At 42.1% G+C, this 16,159-nt stretch overlaps 7 protein-coding genes across 7 annotated transcripts; 2 read left to right on the top strand and 5 right to left on the bottom strand.

The window, feature by feature from the left end:
• Positions 1 to 28: 28 nt before the first annotated feature.
• On the bottom strand, positions 29 to 2,277 carry IL334_003362 (uncharacterized protein; the record flags this gene model as incomplete). The annotated part of the gene is made up of 15 exons (XM_062935095.1): positions 29 to 51; positions 105 to 190; positions 251 to 330; positions 412 to 492; positions 571 to 708; positions 838 to 997; positions 1,090 to 1,190; positions 1,260 to 1,286; positions 1,353 to 1,371; positions 1,456 to 1,540; positions 1,632 to 1,677; positions 1,768 to 1,884; positions 1,946 to 1,979; positions 2,047 to 2,079; positions 2,165 to 2,277. The coding sequence occupies 15 exons, from the start codon at positions 2,275 to 2,277 to the stop codon at positions 29 to 31; spliced, it is 1,143 nt and encodes a 380-aa protein (XP_062791146.1).
• A 415-nt stretch (positions 2,278 to 2,692) lies between these two features.
• On the bottom strand, positions 2,693 to 3,879 carry IL334_003361 (uncharacterized protein; the record flags this gene model as incomplete). The annotated part of the gene is made up of 6 exons (XM_062935094.1): positions 2,693 to 2,892; positions 3,063 to 3,181; positions 3,293 to 3,320; positions 3,393 to 3,608; positions 3,675 to 3,684; positions 3,751 to 3,879. 6 exons carry the CDS (start codon positions 3,877 to 3,879, stop codon positions 2,693 to 2,695), a joined length of 702 nt encoding a protein of 233 aa, XP_062791145.1.
• Positions 3,880 to 4,236: 357 nt separating this feature from the next.
• IL334_003360 (uncharacterized protein) lies at positions 4,237 to 5,392 on the bottom strand (the record flags this gene model as incomplete). The annotated part of the gene is made up of 6 exons (XM_062935093.1): positions 4,237 to 4,480; positions 4,559 to 4,669; positions 4,719 to 4,776; positions 4,844 to 4,942; positions 5,075 to 5,175; positions 5,280 to 5,392. 6 exons carry the CDS (start codon positions 5,390 to 5,392, stop codon positions 4,237 to 4,239), a joined length of 726 nt encoding a protein of 241 aa, XP_062791144.1.
• Positions 5,393 to 5,848: 456 nt separating this feature from the next.
• On the top strand, positions 5,849 to 7,194 carry IL334_003359 (uncharacterized protein; the record flags this gene model as incomplete). The annotated part of the gene is made up of 5 exons (XM_062935092.1): positions 5,849 to 6,203; positions 6,309 to 6,506; positions 6,619 to 6,738; positions 6,819 to 6,920; positions 6,992 to 7,194. The coding sequence occupies 5 exons, from the start codon at positions 5,849 to 5,851 to the stop codon at positions 7,192 to 7,194; spliced, it is 978 nt and encodes a 325-aa protein (XP_062791143.1).
• A 230-nt stretch (positions 7,195 to 7,424) lies between these two features.
• On the bottom strand, positions 7,425 to 9,976 carry IL334_003358 (uncharacterized protein; the record flags this gene model as incomplete). Its single annotated transcript, XM_062935091.1, has 10 exons — positions 7,425 to 7,649; positions 7,712 to 7,744; positions 7,796 to 7,972; positions 8,088 to 8,164; positions 8,221 to 8,245; positions 8,303 to 8,369; positions 8,426 to 8,522; positions 8,576 to 8,631; positions 8,707 to 9,674; positions 9,761 to 9,976. 10 exons carry the CDS (start codon positions 9,974 to 9,976, stop codon positions 7,425 to 7,427), a joined length of 1,941 nt encoding a protein of 646 aa, XP_062791142.1.
• Positions 9,977 to 10,367: 391 nt separating this feature from the next.
• IL334_003357 (uncharacterized protein) lies at positions 10,368 to 11,453 on the top strand (the record flags this gene model as incomplete). Its single annotated transcript, XM_062935090.1, has 5 exons — positions 10,368 to 10,371; positions 10,422 to 10,493; positions 10,566 to 10,684; positions 10,778 to 10,860; positions 10,952 to 11,453. 5 exons carry the CDS (start codon positions 10,368 to 10,370, stop codon positions 11,451 to 11,453), a joined length of 780 nt encoding a protein of 259 aa, XP_062791141.1.
• Positions 11,454 to 11,746: 293 nt separating this feature from the next.
• Positions 11,747 to 15,775, bottom strand: IL334_003356 (uncharacterized protein; the record flags this gene model as incomplete). The annotated part of the gene is made up of 19 exons (XM_062935089.1): positions 11,747 to 11,926; positions 12,020 to 12,443; positions 12,528 to 12,606; positions 12,663 to 12,721; positions 12,784 to 12,847; positions 12,912 to 12,939; positions 12,994 to 13,033; positions 13,105 to 13,286; positions 13,379 to 13,443; positions 13,510 to 13,707; positions 13,780 to 13,845; positions 13,905 to 14,095; positions 14,165 to 14,259; positions 14,321 to 14,353; positions 14,422 to 14,534; positions 14,598 to 14,666; positions 14,744 to 14,969; positions 15,060 to 15,264; positions 15,327 to 15,775. 19 exons carry the CDS (start codon positions 15,773 to 15,775, stop codon positions 11,747 to 11,749), a joined length of 2,766 nt encoding a protein of 921 aa, XP_062791140.1.
• Positions 15,776 to 16,159: the final 384 nt, after the last annotated feature.

Genomic DNA, 16,159 nt, shown 5'->3' with positions numbered 1-16,159 from the left:
CGCTACTGCAATGCTTGTTATCCTTCAACTAACACTTCGGTGGTGGACCAACTAAAATGTCCGTCTCAGCCTTACGACCAACAGCGAAGAAAAGAGAGACTTACTCATCACTTTGATAGCTAATCTACCATCATCACCTTTACCTGCTTTGGTAGTGGTGAAAGCTTTTGAAGCTTGCTCCCAAGGATACCTATGTTGACTATCAGCCACTGTTTTTGACGTTACAAGGAAAGAGGAAATCTTGACCTACTTGTGGGTGATTAGTGGTTTCAAATCTATCAAACCTCTAGAAACCAAATCTATTGCTCTGGTGTACACTCCTGGGCCATACTGCATAGCATGGATGACGGTTCAAAATATCAGTCTGGACTATCTGTTATCCAGTGTCCTGAGGACAGAGGATGGACATACTCTGAAACAACCTTTGACCGTCAATTCTCTATCTGCTATTATCCTCATAGGTAGATTAACATATAGCGGACCACATCCAACCTACAAGAGCGCCAATAAATAATCAACATTTCATCTCATTGGGGCGTATTTTGTCATAAAGAGATTCGGTCCTCTCACCTGAACATATATTCCTTTTCTTTTCGTCAACCATATTCCGGTTTGCATACATACTTCTGCAGCGGAACAATCTATAACCACATCAATAGCTTCGATTCCTCTATCTGATATTCCAAGTGATTGCTTGATGATCTCAGCCTAAGTCATGAATTTTTAAAGGTGATCATCAGTCTATTACATCCAAGATATAACCTTGTTTCTCGATACCGGATTACTCGATCAAACCGATCTACAGGATCGTTCAGATATAAGGTGGATGAAACTCACATGACGTTTGGAATAATCAGTTTTGCTTTCACCTTTGATCATTGGTGAAGCAACGTGAATATCAGTTGCAGCATATGATTTTGCGAAATTCAACCTTTCTTCTTGGATATCGATGGCTATGATCCTTCTTGATCCTAGAGCTTTAGCTACTGCCATTGTTCTGAAACGCCATCATAGGTCAGTGTATGCTATTCCAAATGAATGTAGCGAAGGAGATATGGGAAGTTCGAAAACTAATATGAGAAGACTTACAGCAATCCAACTGGACCTGCACCAAATACCACTACGTTGGAAGAGTGTGGTAAGTTCGCTATGTTGATTATAGCATTTACAGCTACTGCTAGAGGTTCAATCTGTTATCAAAAACAAAAATCAATGAATCATGATTATAAAGCTTGGCGGGATTGAAATAGTGTAATCACCAGAGCACCTTCTTCCAAAGATATATTCTAATATTAGGACATCGAATCTGATCAGAACGAACCGAACATGATTGATATAAAAGCGGAACCTACATCAGATAGTTTGTAGCAGCTGTAGGATATGAGATTCGATATCAGCTTGAGTTATTGCGAATGCTATTTCATGATGTTTCGTTAACGGTTATTCCTGACTTACAGATCGGAGGGTAGTTTGTATAAGCCTTGTAGTGTCCCATCTCTGCCATCCGCCGCTGCAAACTTCATATCATCACAATGGTTATCTGTCGTTTCTCGATTAGTACTAGACTCCTTTGACTATAATCGTTTGATTTCGAACAGTATAATAGTCGGACAGAGGGGCACTCTACTCACAGGCACCTTTCTTGCAATCGTTACATCTACCACAACCTTCACCTGGCTATAGTGCAAGTAGTAGCCGCAAACGTGATCAGTTCTCATCGTCCGAAAGCGAAATGCGTCGAGCGCGAGATTTCCTTATGATACATACCTCAAGTGCAACCCTATCACCGACTTTCACATTCTTCACGTCAGATCCGGTGGCAACTACGATCCCTGAAGCTTCATGGCCTAAAACAAAGGGTTCCTTCATCTTTTCTTCGCCGAGCTATGAACAAGAAATGGCGTCAAGGGCAGCGCATGACTCTCATCCAATGGGCGAAACATACGAGCGCGGTGAGGTAGATATGCATGTCTGATCCGCTGTTAAAGCAAACATCAACTTAGTCCGACAGATCGTGACAAGCGATGAAATGGGAAGTGGACATACCATAATCCATTGAACTGAGGAGCGACTACAGCTCTTCGTGTTCCCCATTTTTGGAATCAGCCCATCTATCTGGATGGTGCGTAGAGAAGGCGATAGGACTGTCTGGAAGATCACGTACTCGTATGGTCCTGGGGGACTGGGACCTTCCCTCTTCTCTACTTTCAATACCTCGACACCCATCAATTTGCAAGCGAAGATATCATCTCCTAGGCTGGGCACATTGCTGATCATTATGTCTGCGTCTAATTCACTTCTTGTTGCGTGGGGTGACAAGACGAGTGAGATCAAAATTGACAAGTCTCGTAAGGCTACTATGCATGCGTGATCATTGACTTTCACTACATGTTCTGGACAACGCATTGGAGTAATCGCTGTATTTACGGAGATATCACGCTCTTTTACTTGTGTCCAGAGGGTGGACACGGGAAGTGGAGGTATAACTGAGGTCCCAAGTGGGTGTACGGGTGTGACATTCCTCCATGAAGTCTGAGGTCTGCTCTCTGCTTATTATCTTCAGAGGTCAAGTTATTTGTTATGGTTCTTTTCATGCTGTGATCATATATACAACAGTGAGAACAATATGTACAGAATCGTTCGTGTTCTCTAAACCTGGCCGATACATAACGGAATGTTGAAAGGGAAGTAGCTAAACAATACCAGGAACTTCAAATCCTTCTTGTGCCATTTCACCTACCCCACCTTCTTGTACACCTTTAACAGCTTTGACTATCTCTTGTAAGAGATTCGCACGAATAGCTGTATCTTGCGAGTTTGGGTTGGCGGTATTAGGTGAAGCTCGAAGGTAGATATCGATTCCTGCTGGGGTGAAAAGGGTTTTTGAGAAGACTGTAATGGAAGGAAGGATGTTAGTAGTGTATCTTGAAGACATGTACTTAAACCAGAGACAAATAGGTCTCAGGCAAATAAGTCATATTGAATTTTTTGGAAGAACCCTTAACAGACCGACTCAAAACACGAGACGTTGGATGCGAGGTACAAGATCAGCAACGACTCACACGTAACTGCCCATTCCAGTCCGTTCACTTGATCTGTTCCGTAACCTAAAACTTCCCAGTGAGAATGTACGAAAAAGAGGTATGAAGAACCTTTCCAATCGAATGTAGCTGCGTTTGATCTATTGATTCAGTTGTGTCAGCTGAGGACCTATCCTGAGGGAGCGAAAACAACAGTGCCATGATTTGTGGTGATATACAAAGCCCAGATGAGTTTAGTATGAGACGCTTACCCAGGTGTGAGGGTATCTACTCCTTTCACTGCAATCATTTCACATGCGTCAGCGATGAAGATATACACACAGGCTGATATTCTTGATGGTTCAAGCTTACCTGAGCTTGGTTTGCTGTTGTCCGATGCAGACTGTTTTCTATATTCTACCAGATCTTCGAATTTGGTATGGTTGTCTGTTCCAGGGATAGGCGTGTAGGTGATTGCTACATCTAGATATATATTGGGGATTAACAATGGTACAGCAAGGCTCATGATCGCTTTGGAGCTCATTATGACGTCGCTTCCGAGAGAGTTGTATGTAGAATGAGGTTGAGCTGGATTGAACGGAAAGCGAGCAGCTGGGAAGTGGACATTCTGTAATCAAGATCAACTAAACTCACCTTTCTTGCCCTATTATATAGCTGAGATCAGCTACCATCTTCATTTGGATGCGGAGGATCGTGGTATATTGCTCACCTTCCACATAGATAAAGTACTCCAAGCCACTCCCCATTTACCCATAAACCATTGCCTGTCAAAAGTCCCTTCACAGAGCGATCGGTCCTTGGAGGATGGTGGGTGAAGTGTGATACCGCTATGAGACATGTCGGGTTGGTCTGCTATGATGCTGTTGCTGAGCTTATGCAGATGAGCTGTGAGAAGAAACAAAGAGAGGGAGAAAGGGAAATGAGTCAAAGACACTGCTTGTTGATGATGATGCTTTCGGTTTGTATTCAAATGTACAAAATGAAACGCTCCCAATGCGTGTTTTTTCAGCGTAAACAATAAAATGACGTAAAAGGGAACTTCTGATGTTTCAGGCTTCTAGCATTCACTGATTGGAATAGTGCTCAGAAAATTGCAGTCCTTCACTGATGCTGATGATATAGACGGAACAGAGAGTTTAAATGCATACAACAAGACGAAGCGAGGATATACAACAATATCCACCCTACACCGATTTCATCCCTTTAGACTGTCCTTCAATTGCTCCCACAGTTTACTTTTCTCATCTTTATCAATTTCTCTGAATTTGATAGCTTGTTTTCCTATTTCTTCTGTTATGCTTTGACCAGAGATCTTTCGAGTCCTATTTGGAGATGGAGGTACAGGATACTCATCTGGAAATAGGGTTGATCTAGACAATGAGTTGAGTGAACGTTGTGATGTTAACGAAATGAATGTCTGTTGAGAATGATGATATAACCTACAACGATATGCACGTTAGCTTGTCGCGTTGCTATCAATTGACGGAGTGCAATCTGGTGGAGATACAACAACTCACGACCAAACTTGTTTGTTAAAAGCTTCGTCTTCTTTGACCTTATCCAGTTCTTTACTTTTGAAACTGCGTTTCAACGAATGAAGTAAATGGGAAACATGATCTACCCTTGGTCTATTGTTTAATCAGCTGTAACCTTTGCATCTACTTCCAGCTGACTCACGTCCATTGTGATAAACGTCCTCGAGCATGCCAGATCTTAGACTTTGGATCTACCATCGCTGTATTATCGTATCAGCTTTCATGGAATCAGAGTACAGATGAGGGAAAGCTAGGGATATGACCTACGATGGAAAACTTCGGAATCGAATCGTACTGATGGGCCATTCTGAGGGTATGCAAGTGGGAATAAGAGAGTGAAGCGTAGTATGGAGCCTGCGTATGGACCTATGGACGGATCACACGTTATATGTCAATACGATAGGTATCAGGTAGATCATGGACGATTCAAACAACGGCGATTGCACTCAGGTACGACACGCACAGACCACACATCGGCCTATCAGCCCATCAACTCACCTCGATGTACGAAAAAGACGCCATTCCATCTCAATAGACTCTCTTTAGAAGGAGTGAGGTATATCCCTTCCGGACATCCATTAGGAGCTCTCAACGATGAGCTGTATTGTACGACGGTAGATCAGAATCATCGCTCACACAGTACTTCAAGTTCAGTAAGACCCTTTATCCAGCTCAAAGGAGCAAGAGGAGAAATGAAACGTACAATTCAGTTGCTATTTCAGCAGCTAGGAGAGGAGATATATCTTGTTGCTCGAATATGGAGGATGTTGGTGGTGGTGGTGGTGGTCTAGGTGATCTCAATGGGGAAGAGAACATGTTATTGTTTGATCATCGGATCGCAGAGAAAGGATTAGAAAGGATAAAGCGGTATCTTGGATTTCGTATAATCATATCTCGGTTGTGTCTCCGAAGAAGGTGATCGCCGCGCCCGGTGTGGGGTACGGATTTTATCGGCGGAAATTATTGACTGCCCGGATAACGATGATGATGACGACGATATTATTGATGATGGAGAAGAACGAGTCGATAGCGGTAACGAAGGATCTATCAATAGTTCACGTAGATAGGGCATTTTCACATCTGATTAATAATAATTGCCATCAAGTTATGTATATTGACTCAACGGTTGTATTTATATTTACCTTACTATTGTCATTGTGAACATCCGTATAGAATCTCAGATATTCTGACAAAACAGATGGATTATAGCTAGCCACCATTCCCAATCTATCCTCGCGACCTACCACTTGTTCATTGGCAGATAAATCAGACATGACATCAACCACTCCTACTCGAATCGGTTATATCGGACTGGGAGCTATGGGTCTAAACATAGCTCGTAACCTATCCAAACATATAACTAAGAACAATCTTCCACCATTGACAGTGTGGAATCGATCTTCTTCAAAATACGAATCATTGAAACCTGATGCTCCTAATGCTCGTTTCGCTAAACAAGTCGAAGAAGTAATCGATAGTTCAGATGTGATTTTCACAATGTTGATAGATGATAATGCTGCTCAAGAAGTTTATGGTAAATTATATGATCATTTGAAGTCCAACAAACAGCAAGGGAAAAGAGAGATCATTTTTGTTGATCAAAGTAGCCTGAAAGCCATTACTACTGGTAAGTCACCTCGTTTTTTGATCTCACTCGGAACTATACGATACATCTAGGTGATGCTTGTGGTGCTTGTGCCATCAGCTGACTGCTACCTACCTTCGTCCCTAGGCAAACTAGCAGAACAAGCTTCATCTGTAGGAGCGACGTATCTCGCTTGTCCAGTATTCGGAAGACCTCCAGCAGCCGAAGCAGCCAAACTTCTGATTGTCCTATCTGGTCCTCAAGAAGCTAAGGACAGAGTCAAAGAGTTACTCATTCCCGTTATCGGAGATAGGAGCGTTGACGTTGGTGAAGATGTCAAGAAGGGCAAGTGTAGCATACATATGATCCCCTACTGCAACCATAGTCATATCCTGCTCTTCAGTCCCAGCCCTTACCAGCCGCAGTGAGATTGATGCTAATATTGATCCGCATGTAGCGAGCGCACTGAAATCAATGGGAAATATGGTTTTATTAGGTTGGATTGAACTTTTGTCAGAAGCATATGCTCTAGGTGATTCGATAGGTTTAGATTCCCAAGTATTCAATGGTTTTTTAGGTAAGCACATATATTACCTTACTTCACCTTTTTAAGAAATATACTTAAACGACTTTATATCCCCATTATCATACCTTTAGAACAATTTATACCTGCTCCCCCACTCTTAGCATACTCCAACACCATTTCCAAAGGGTTGTTCCCGTCCGGCAAAGGGTTTTCAATTGATGGCGGATTGAAAGGTCAGCTCAACTTTCTTCTGGTTCTTATGGCTCGATTGTGAGCAGAACAGATTGATGATATTTTCACGTAGATGCACGAAACATGATCTCACTGGGATCAGATCTTGGCCATCCAGTCTCTCTCCCAACGATCGAAAGAGCTAAATCAAACATGGAAAGAGCGAAAGAATTAAGTGGTCCTTCTCAAGATTGGTCAGCTTTAGCGGCTGCTGTAAGAGAACAAGCTGGCTTGGAACCTTATCGCGAAGGTACCAATAATGGTCAAGGAGATTAATCCAAAGATCTTTTGTCAAATAGTAATAGTCCTCGATCAAGAAGCAAAGTAAAAACGTAAAATAACTGAGACACAATAAAACCAAACACATGTAAAGATTACTTTCCGTCAAAGCCGTTATGCATGAATGCTTATCCTCGTATTCGTATTCAGCGCCAGATTGGTCCATAATATATATAGTTAAAATACAACGTTTTTGTTTTGAACGAACGGACGGACAGATGGATGGCTCAGATCCCCGTACTTAGCTTCTCCTTAGACCATTTCAGATCCTTCAGAGCAGGATTGATTTCCCTCTTATCATCATCTTCAAATCCATTTGCATCTATCCAACTTGGAAATTGGGGTCTGCCAATCGACGCCAAGATTATATTACTGAACAAACTGTTTGACATAAAGGGATTATCAGGTCGTTGAGCTTTAGCAAAAAGGCTGTTCGATGTATTGGCTCGAATCTAATGGTACATTGTTATATAAGCTATGAGAGCGATTTCAGGTTGTGTATTTGGTAGCTTACCTGTTCTACAGTCGTTAAGTTGTATATCAACAACTAGACATATTGTCAGCATAGCGTTTCGACACAGCAACTTTCGCAGCTCACTCGTATATGGTACCAAAGTAAAAACAATATGGGCACAGTCAGCAATACCCCTAAAAGGAAGCTGACGGCTGCTCCCGGTGATTCCGATAACGCCTTTCCGAAAGAAACATGGTCGTGATGGCATAGTAGGGAGAAGTGAAGTGCCGAGAAGATTATGATATAGATGTCAGAGATGGTCTATTTCAAATATGCACTCATCAGCAGTATGTTCCGAAGGTAACTCGCGGAGAAACAGCGAGACACGTGAAGTGGTACTTTGGCACGACCGGGAATGGAAGGTGAAATAGCTTACAGCTGAGACCAGTAGAACCAGAAATGAGAAATAGTTTCTCTTTCCGACGCATTGATGTAGATAGGAACAATGGTGATCTATGTCATTCCCCCTAAGCTATGTTTGATTTGCAAACCAACGACAGAGAGCTTACCAATACCATCTACGCAATTTCCGCACTACATTCGATCGTGAGCTCACCTCGATACAAAGTGGTTGCCGGAATGCTGACTCACCAGCCTACAATGACTACTTCTAGGTGGTCTATAACTCCTACAAGTATCGCAGTATTTCACTAAAATTCTGTGAGACTTGTTAGCTGGTACCCTAGTTGTCGAGAGTTGGGGGATATATCTCACTTTGAACCATTGATTGTAAGATCTCTAGGCCAAGCTTCCCATTCGTTTGTATCGTCAAATACAGGTGGATCTAGATCAAGACCTCGAGGTATTATGCCTGCACAAACTCTCATAAGCTGAGGAGAAAAGGCACGACATTGACCAGCTTACCTGGATCTCTAAAAGCTGAAGCTATCAATGAACTCGTTGTGATACCGAAAAGATAGCTGTCAGGCCATTAGCCACCATGTCATCAAGCGTTCATGATTGTAATCAAAAGATGTGGAATGGTTGTCACTCACACAAAGATGATAGTAATAACTATGCCACTGCCTTTTACTAATCCATATTCTCTCCCATGTTGCCACAACCAAGCACCAGTAGTTCCCAGCCACACACCTGATATACCGAGTAAAATAACCACAATTCCAATCAACGACCACCAATTATCACCTCCGGTCATCAGTCTACCACTCCAAAAGAATGTCGTTAGGGGATTGCTGCTGTTGAGGGTTTCGTACTTTCTTCTGTGTTTCCCGTCAGAAAACTTTGAACTGTTTGACCTGGAATGATTATTCGGATTCGTTCTCCAAGATTTTGCAGATTTCGAAAGTCGAAAATCATTTGCCTCTCTCATTCCATCATTGGTTCCATGTCCATTCGCCTTTTCAATATCTCTACCCCTATTTCTATTTACTAATTCATCGGATGACAATTCTGATATAGCCGTTCTTGGCGGTGTTGACATTTCAGTGATTGATCTACCTATTGATCTATCCCAATTATTTGGAGGTTTGCTTTGCTGTTCACTCAATGAAAATGATGACGATAACGCAAAAGTTGGAGATGCAGCTTCTGTTTCTGTTTCCTGGAATGTGGGTGAGATAGAATTTGTTGCAATCATTTCTGTGTTAAATTGATCTTGATCTGGATCTTGATCTTGTTGATTGGTAGACAGATTCTCATATTCCGTAGGGAGGGTGGAATGAAAGTTGTTAGATCTAGATTTACTTTTGATTTTAGTATTTAGATCGGTATCTGAAACAGAAGAAGATTTACGTTCTAATCTAATCGCTGAATTTGGTTTTTTGGGTGACAAGAATCCTCTGGGAGTAGGTAAGGGTACTGCTGTTCTTGATGGAGAGGTGATTGAAGAATTCGACGATAAGAGTGAAGATGACCTGACTCTTTGAGCAGCAGTGCCTCTTTGTGATGATGAAGCTGTTCTATGTATCGTGGAATCAGGTGGTGAAGTAGGTCGGACGCCGTACTGCATTACAGTTACGACCGGACACACTTCCAAGCATCAGTACCGGTGATAAGATTGTTAAATTAAGTTGAATGATGCGGACTCACAAACGATTTGGTATCTTCCAGACTATCCCTTCGCATCAGTCCCATATTCGAGATCGAAGTTGAAGTTGAACTCGAGGAACAGGCTTGGGCCGAGGCTGATTCTCCAGCCTGTTCACGAAGTAGAGTTACACTGGCTGATCTAGTAGGTAACGCTACACCCAGAGTGAAAGGGGACGAGTGATTCTGAGATAACTCATCGTGATCTCTTTCTCCCATCTCTCTCTCTCTCTCTTCTCTCCGTGATGACAAGGTTATACTATATGTTTGTGACTGTGAAAGAACAAGGGAAGAAGGATGAATAGCAAGATGTTGAAAGGAATATATCATGACGCTTGGACTTTTAAGATTATTGATTTGAATGAGGTAAACACAACCTTCCAACGGAACATCATACTGCCTTTGACGTATGCCACATTGTCGGCGATATAGATATTCGTGGTAAATGTGACAGTCGTGCCTGACCGGATATTGGCGTAATTCCCATGTGTGGAGAGAGAGAGGGATGTAACATTGCAGAGTATCTGGAATATCATGTATGATCAACCTATACAATAATCTATCTATATCTCATTACTCTCTGTATACTCTCGGATCATACACATACAAAATGGGTGAGCTGCCACGAAGAGACTGAATGAACCGCAGCTGACAGATCTTATAGGTATATTCTCTCACGCTGTCGAGGATGACGTTACAGTCACTGCTTCATTCCCCGAAACCAACCCTTTCGGTCGTAAGTCCATATATACCACGCAGAGCAGCGACATTGAACCCTTCTAATTTTCTTGCTGTGGTATGATCGTAGTCGTCGTGAACGGTGAACAAAATGGTCTTTTACTTCATTTAGTCAATCAAGGTTCAAGAAATTACACTTTAGTCTCTGCCTCTGCCAGTTATCATGATATCAACAATCATTGGGCTACTGTAAGTTTCCACATATCCACCTCGCGTGACTACCCGACATGTACATCATGGATATCTGGCTGATATGACTCTGACCCATCCTTCTCTCTCCAGGTACGAAACGCTTCGACTCTGAAGTACGGTGTTCCTTTAGTAGCTGGAAGTAATTACAGTGCTCCATATTCGTTCAACAGCGAGTAAGTGTTGTCTATTCTGCAGTCCTGTTTTCTATTTCTTGTAACCCCTCTGAGATTTGATAGTATGGTTACTGACGCGACCTGTCATTAGGTTCAAACCCCAAGAAGTCGGTTTGACAGTATGGGTCAACTTGGCTGAAGGCGATTCCGTTCATCACGTAACAGCTTATAACCAGACCGTATCAATCGTTGAACCAGCTGCAACATGGTTTGATCCCGGATTACTCTTTTTATATTTGGTACTTTCAACAGCTTTGTTAGGTGGTGCTTATGCCGCATATCAAACTTTCTTTGCTCCTCAAACTAAAAAAGGATCAAAATCAAAATCGAGATCATCAGACGGTAGTAAAAAAGTTAAAGCTGTCGTACCTGCTGAACAAGGTGAAAATTCTTATCCAAATGTTAAACCCTACGAAGAAGATTGGATCCCCGCATCTCACTTGAAGCATAGACAGACCAAGTTGTCCAAAAAGAAATCTGGCACCGGCGCAAGTTCAGGCGATGAGTTGCTCTCAGGTGGCGACGTCACAAGTGGTGGTGAAGCATCTGGAACTGAAATCAAAAAGAACAAGAAAAAGGGAAAGAAGGCGTAGATCATCTTCATTTTCGGTTTTGGTCAAGTAGGTTCATAGTGAAAAGTGGGGATTTCCGAATAATGAATCATCATTGTAACTTGATTCAACGTTTCATGCGGGTTGCCCAACAGCGGCACTCGATTGCGAATGAGGTCTCGCAACGATCCATTTACCGGGCGGTAGATGTTAGGTCGTAAGCCATGTCAACAGGGTTGCATTTCGGCTAACATTCACATTCTATCTAATATGATATAAAAGCACGAAACTTGTATTTACAGAGCGATATTCATCTTTCATTCCGGCACTGCATCCTACGCAGACAATTTCTGTGCAACGGTATTAAGCATTTCAGCCAATTGATCGACTTCCTTTTGAGCCAAATCACTCGAATGATCAATAGTCAAAGCTTCAGTTATAGCAGGGAAGGTAGTTGCACCGTATCCTAGCCATAAACCTGGTGCGGTTACTTTATGTTTATACCATTCTCGATCCTACAATCCGTTTAACAGTCAATATGGATATTAAAATCATGTGAATGGGGAAGATCTGTTAGATCAGTGAGGTATGTTACCGGAAAAACTCACTTTTAGTCCATCTGTTGATATGAAACCGTATTCGAACTTTTGTAATTTCTTATTGATCACTCTTATTTCTCCTAAAACCTTTTTGATTTCCTTGATCTTATCTGGAGAAGGTAGTCGGGGAATAGGTAAATGAGGTAATCGAGGAAGCTCCAATTCCGTCCTTTCAGCAGATTCCCAAGTTTGGATTTGAATATCGAGATCCTCTTGGTTATGGGAAGAACATTTCTTGTTGAAAAGCCTGGAGATGAATGAACGTTTCTTCTCAGATTTAGGTTTAGGTAATAATTTCCTCAATTTCTCTAATACCTCAACACGTTCAGTATCAAGCTTGATAGATGATTCTTGGATTGATTCGATGGATTTCGATAGTGTTGAGAAATTGATTGAATCGAGAAGGGAAGTTGAATTGGCTATGACTTCGACTCTGAATCAAAAAAGCGATATGGTAAGTACTAACTAGTCCAACCCATATTTCTACTACATGATATGCTTTTCGAATGAAACTCACTTTTCAAGATAATACCCTAAATCACGAGCGTATTGGGTAGTGTTCAAAGGTAGAATTAGTGTGTCAGCAAGTCGAAGCACTGTAGATGCCGTTAGCTAAATATCTTCTTTCCGTTACCGACTTAGGGTAGCTCACGCAATAGACCAATGACTTTGGCAGCATCTGTATGTCTGTGGAAACCAATATCTCCGTATCTACACACGACAACATCAACTTGCTGATCCCGTAATGAGTAGAAAAGGGAAGTATCACTCGCTTAGCTTGCCAAGTATGAGAATCGTAAATTGAGTGATAATGGTATACGGGATCTTTGGGTCCACCTATTCACGGAGAATCCTGAGTTATCATTGCGATCCAAATTCAGAGATGCTTGAGGAAACATACCTCCATAACCCAGATCACTAGATGCAATCTGTTTTAACAGAGATCAGCTATAGCACAAGACTGAGAAGGTTGTTGAGCTTACTCCGTATCGTTGCAAGAAAGGCGTATAATCGGAACCCGAACTATCAATTATGTCGTCAACATTGATATCTAGCGAGTAGCTAATCTCATTCTATAAAGTATGTAAACTTACCCAAGAGCACCAATTCCAGATCCTTTTTCAGCTAAGTAATTTTCGTATTCTTCCATCAAACCTGATTTAGCATTATGTTCATCCCAATCACCGGCGGAATCTCTGGTATCGAAGACTGATTTATCAGGTTGAGAACTAGAATTAATTTCTTCCGCAGCTGCTTTCAGTAGTAATGCGAGTGACTAGGGATAGCAAATCATGATAAGATCTCTGTTCTCCTGCTTGCGACGAATTCTGATGCAAAAAGGCTCATTGTAAGGGGATAGAAACGTACAGGAGAAGCTGAAGCATGGAAATTGGTTCCCGAGGCTGAACCATCCAAATTCAGATATGCGACAGCTACAGCAAATCATCGCACAGTCAGCTTTCTTCCTTATCTGATTGATTGATGAAGTATGAGCATACCATTATCCACAAGCCAATCACCGAAATCTTCGGCCCATTCGACAGATCCAACTAAACCATATTCTTCTGCGTCCCAACTGGTCAATACTATAGTCCGAAGTGGTTTCCAACCTTTCTTAAGGAGAGCACCAAGACCTCGAACTACCTCATATTGCGATGCAGTTCCTGAACTGGGATCGGAAGCTCCAAGCACCCATGCTATAAATCAAGATAATAGATCAGCTCTCCTTATGACCAAACTACTCTGCAATAAGGGAGTAGGAAGCTCACCATCTCTGTGATTACCTAAAATGATGACTTCATCTGCGATATGACCAGGAATAACAGCCATAGTATCTATATAGCCTGTGTCAGTGATGTATACTTGCAGTATAGATGTTAGATGTATCACTCACTCCAGATTGGTAGAATTCTATCGTTCATTTCATTGACCAAATGAAGGTCGACCTCACTTGGACCGATGTAATAGTCTACGCCATGATATTCAAGCCCTCCAACGAAATCAGCACCGAGGTCGGAAGCGTGAATGCCTTTGCCTTCAAGAGCTTTGAGAAGAGGGATTACATCTTCATATGACATAGGTAGACTGAATCATTTTGATCAGCTTCACATTCTTGACATTCATCGTTGGATGTGAGTGGGAGAAGAAGCTCACGAAGGGATAGAAGGTTGACTACCACTTTCAACACGAGTAGCGTTCTTGTATGCTGGTTCCCCTGGGGTACTTGGATCACCTGGGTATTTGGACAACTGGCAAAGTTAATAATAGTCAGTCTATCGCCTCACAGAAGCAGAATGACAGGGAACTCACAAACTGGACACTACCCCTCTGGACACTACTTGGCTATTGATAGATATCTATCAGCTTTACTGTTCACCACAAGTCGTTCCAGAGATAGGAAATTGACCCACCTGTCTGGCCGGGCCTTCAGGGTATGCTTGATATCCATTCGCTTCGGTGATCTCACCATCATCCCCTGGATCAGTAAAAATGATGACACCAGCTGCACCAGCTTCTTGCGCGGCTATTCAAACCTATCATCAACAATAGCCCGTTCATTTCTCAGGCATTCCATAAGTTTACGTACCTTTCACTTTGAGACCTCTGAAGGAACCTCCATATTTAGTCAAGACGATCTTACCATTGAAGTTGATACCTTATAATCACAATCAGTTAGCTGCTGAAGAATCGAAGTACACTTCCAAAGGAGAAAAGATGAAAGCTTAAGCTTACCTTTCTCTTGTAAGAGATCGAAATCCTTCTTTCTTCCATAACCAGCATAAACATATTTCGCTTTAATATCACCACTAGCTGATAATCCGTGGAAGACGGGAACTTCATCTCTTAATTGTGAATCCGGATCACCATCAACTATATCTTCTCTTAATTTAGCTTTGAATGGTGGATCAGTCAAAAGAGTGACAGAAGCATGAACAGGCGTATTCAAGACTGGGTAATACTGTTCGGGATATCATCAGATGAGTTCTCATTTATAGCACAAACCGAAGTGAGGAACGAAGGGAGCTAAGAAAAAGCACTTGTGACTTACAGTATCAACCCATACACCTAATTTATCAACTCCACCTCTAATCCTCTTTTGAGAGTTTGTTGATCCGGCATCATAGATATATTCATCCGCACCAGAAACCCGTAAACCTAATTCCCTTTCCCATTCATTCTTCAACGTGAGTGCCGAATAGAGATCGTAGCCTGATCCAGCCCGATGAGGGTGTGCAGTGTATCTCTCGGACGCGCTATACCATCCGTTCACAAGTTATCAGTATTTGAACAAATCTAAGCTGTTCGGATGACTCACGCTGCTACACTATCGTTGTTTGGAACAGAAAGGAATATCTTCTCAGCGTCCTTGGGAGAGATATGTCCATGAGGACGATGATGAGGATGGTGAGGGTGATGATCATGGTGATGATGATTATGTTTATGTTTGTGATGCCTGTTAGGGAAAGGAAGGGCGAATTTCATTCCTTTAGCAGCGATACCTCTAAAGTACGCTCCAACATCACTATCATCTCCGTACTTTGTATTTTCGTTTAGAGACGGGGCAGTTGCAGTTCCCTTGGAATTCCATAGGGCGTAGCACATATACAACACAAAGAGAACAAAAAACCGAGCGATGGATTTCTGCCTAGAATTCACGCATCTTGATGTAGGAGTTGGAGTGGATTCCTCTTGATCATTTGAACATTTGTGATCGTCATGATAAATCGCCAATAAAGGCTTCTGAGCCTCTTTCTCCGATATCATCTTTGCGCTCGATCAAATCTGATCGCCAATGCTTCAAAGATTGGTTATCGTCAAGAGTGAATGAAACAAAAACATCTATCGATCAAGTCAGATCTACTTATCGCATCTCCATTGTAATTGCATGGTGCACTCTCATCGGTCTTTTCCGGTGCATCTCATGTATCTCCAAGATCCGCTTGTTAGCACGTGTTCATCTCCGAGGTGTTTAGCCGAATCCGGTAAAATCATTCTCCGAAATATCTCTGCTGAGTGTGGTGAAGAATGGGTCATACTGTGAATTCCATCATAAGACATGCCATCAAGCTGTATCCTGATGGTAGCATCCCTCATGCTCTCATGGTATCGTTAGAGTCATGCTATGATACAGGTCATTCAATGAGCACG

Source organism: Kwoniella shivajii, chromosome 4 (assembly GCF_035658355.1).
Source record: "Kwoniella shivajii chromosome 4, complete sequence".
In the NCBI taxonomy this organism is placed as follows: domain Eukaryota; kingdom Fungi; phylum Basidiomycota; class Tremellomycetes; order Tremellales; family Cryptococcaceae; genus Kwoniella; species Kwoniella shivajii.
The sequence above is the reverse complement of the archived record's forward strand: the minus strand, read 5'-3'. Positions and strand labels throughout refer to the sequence as shown.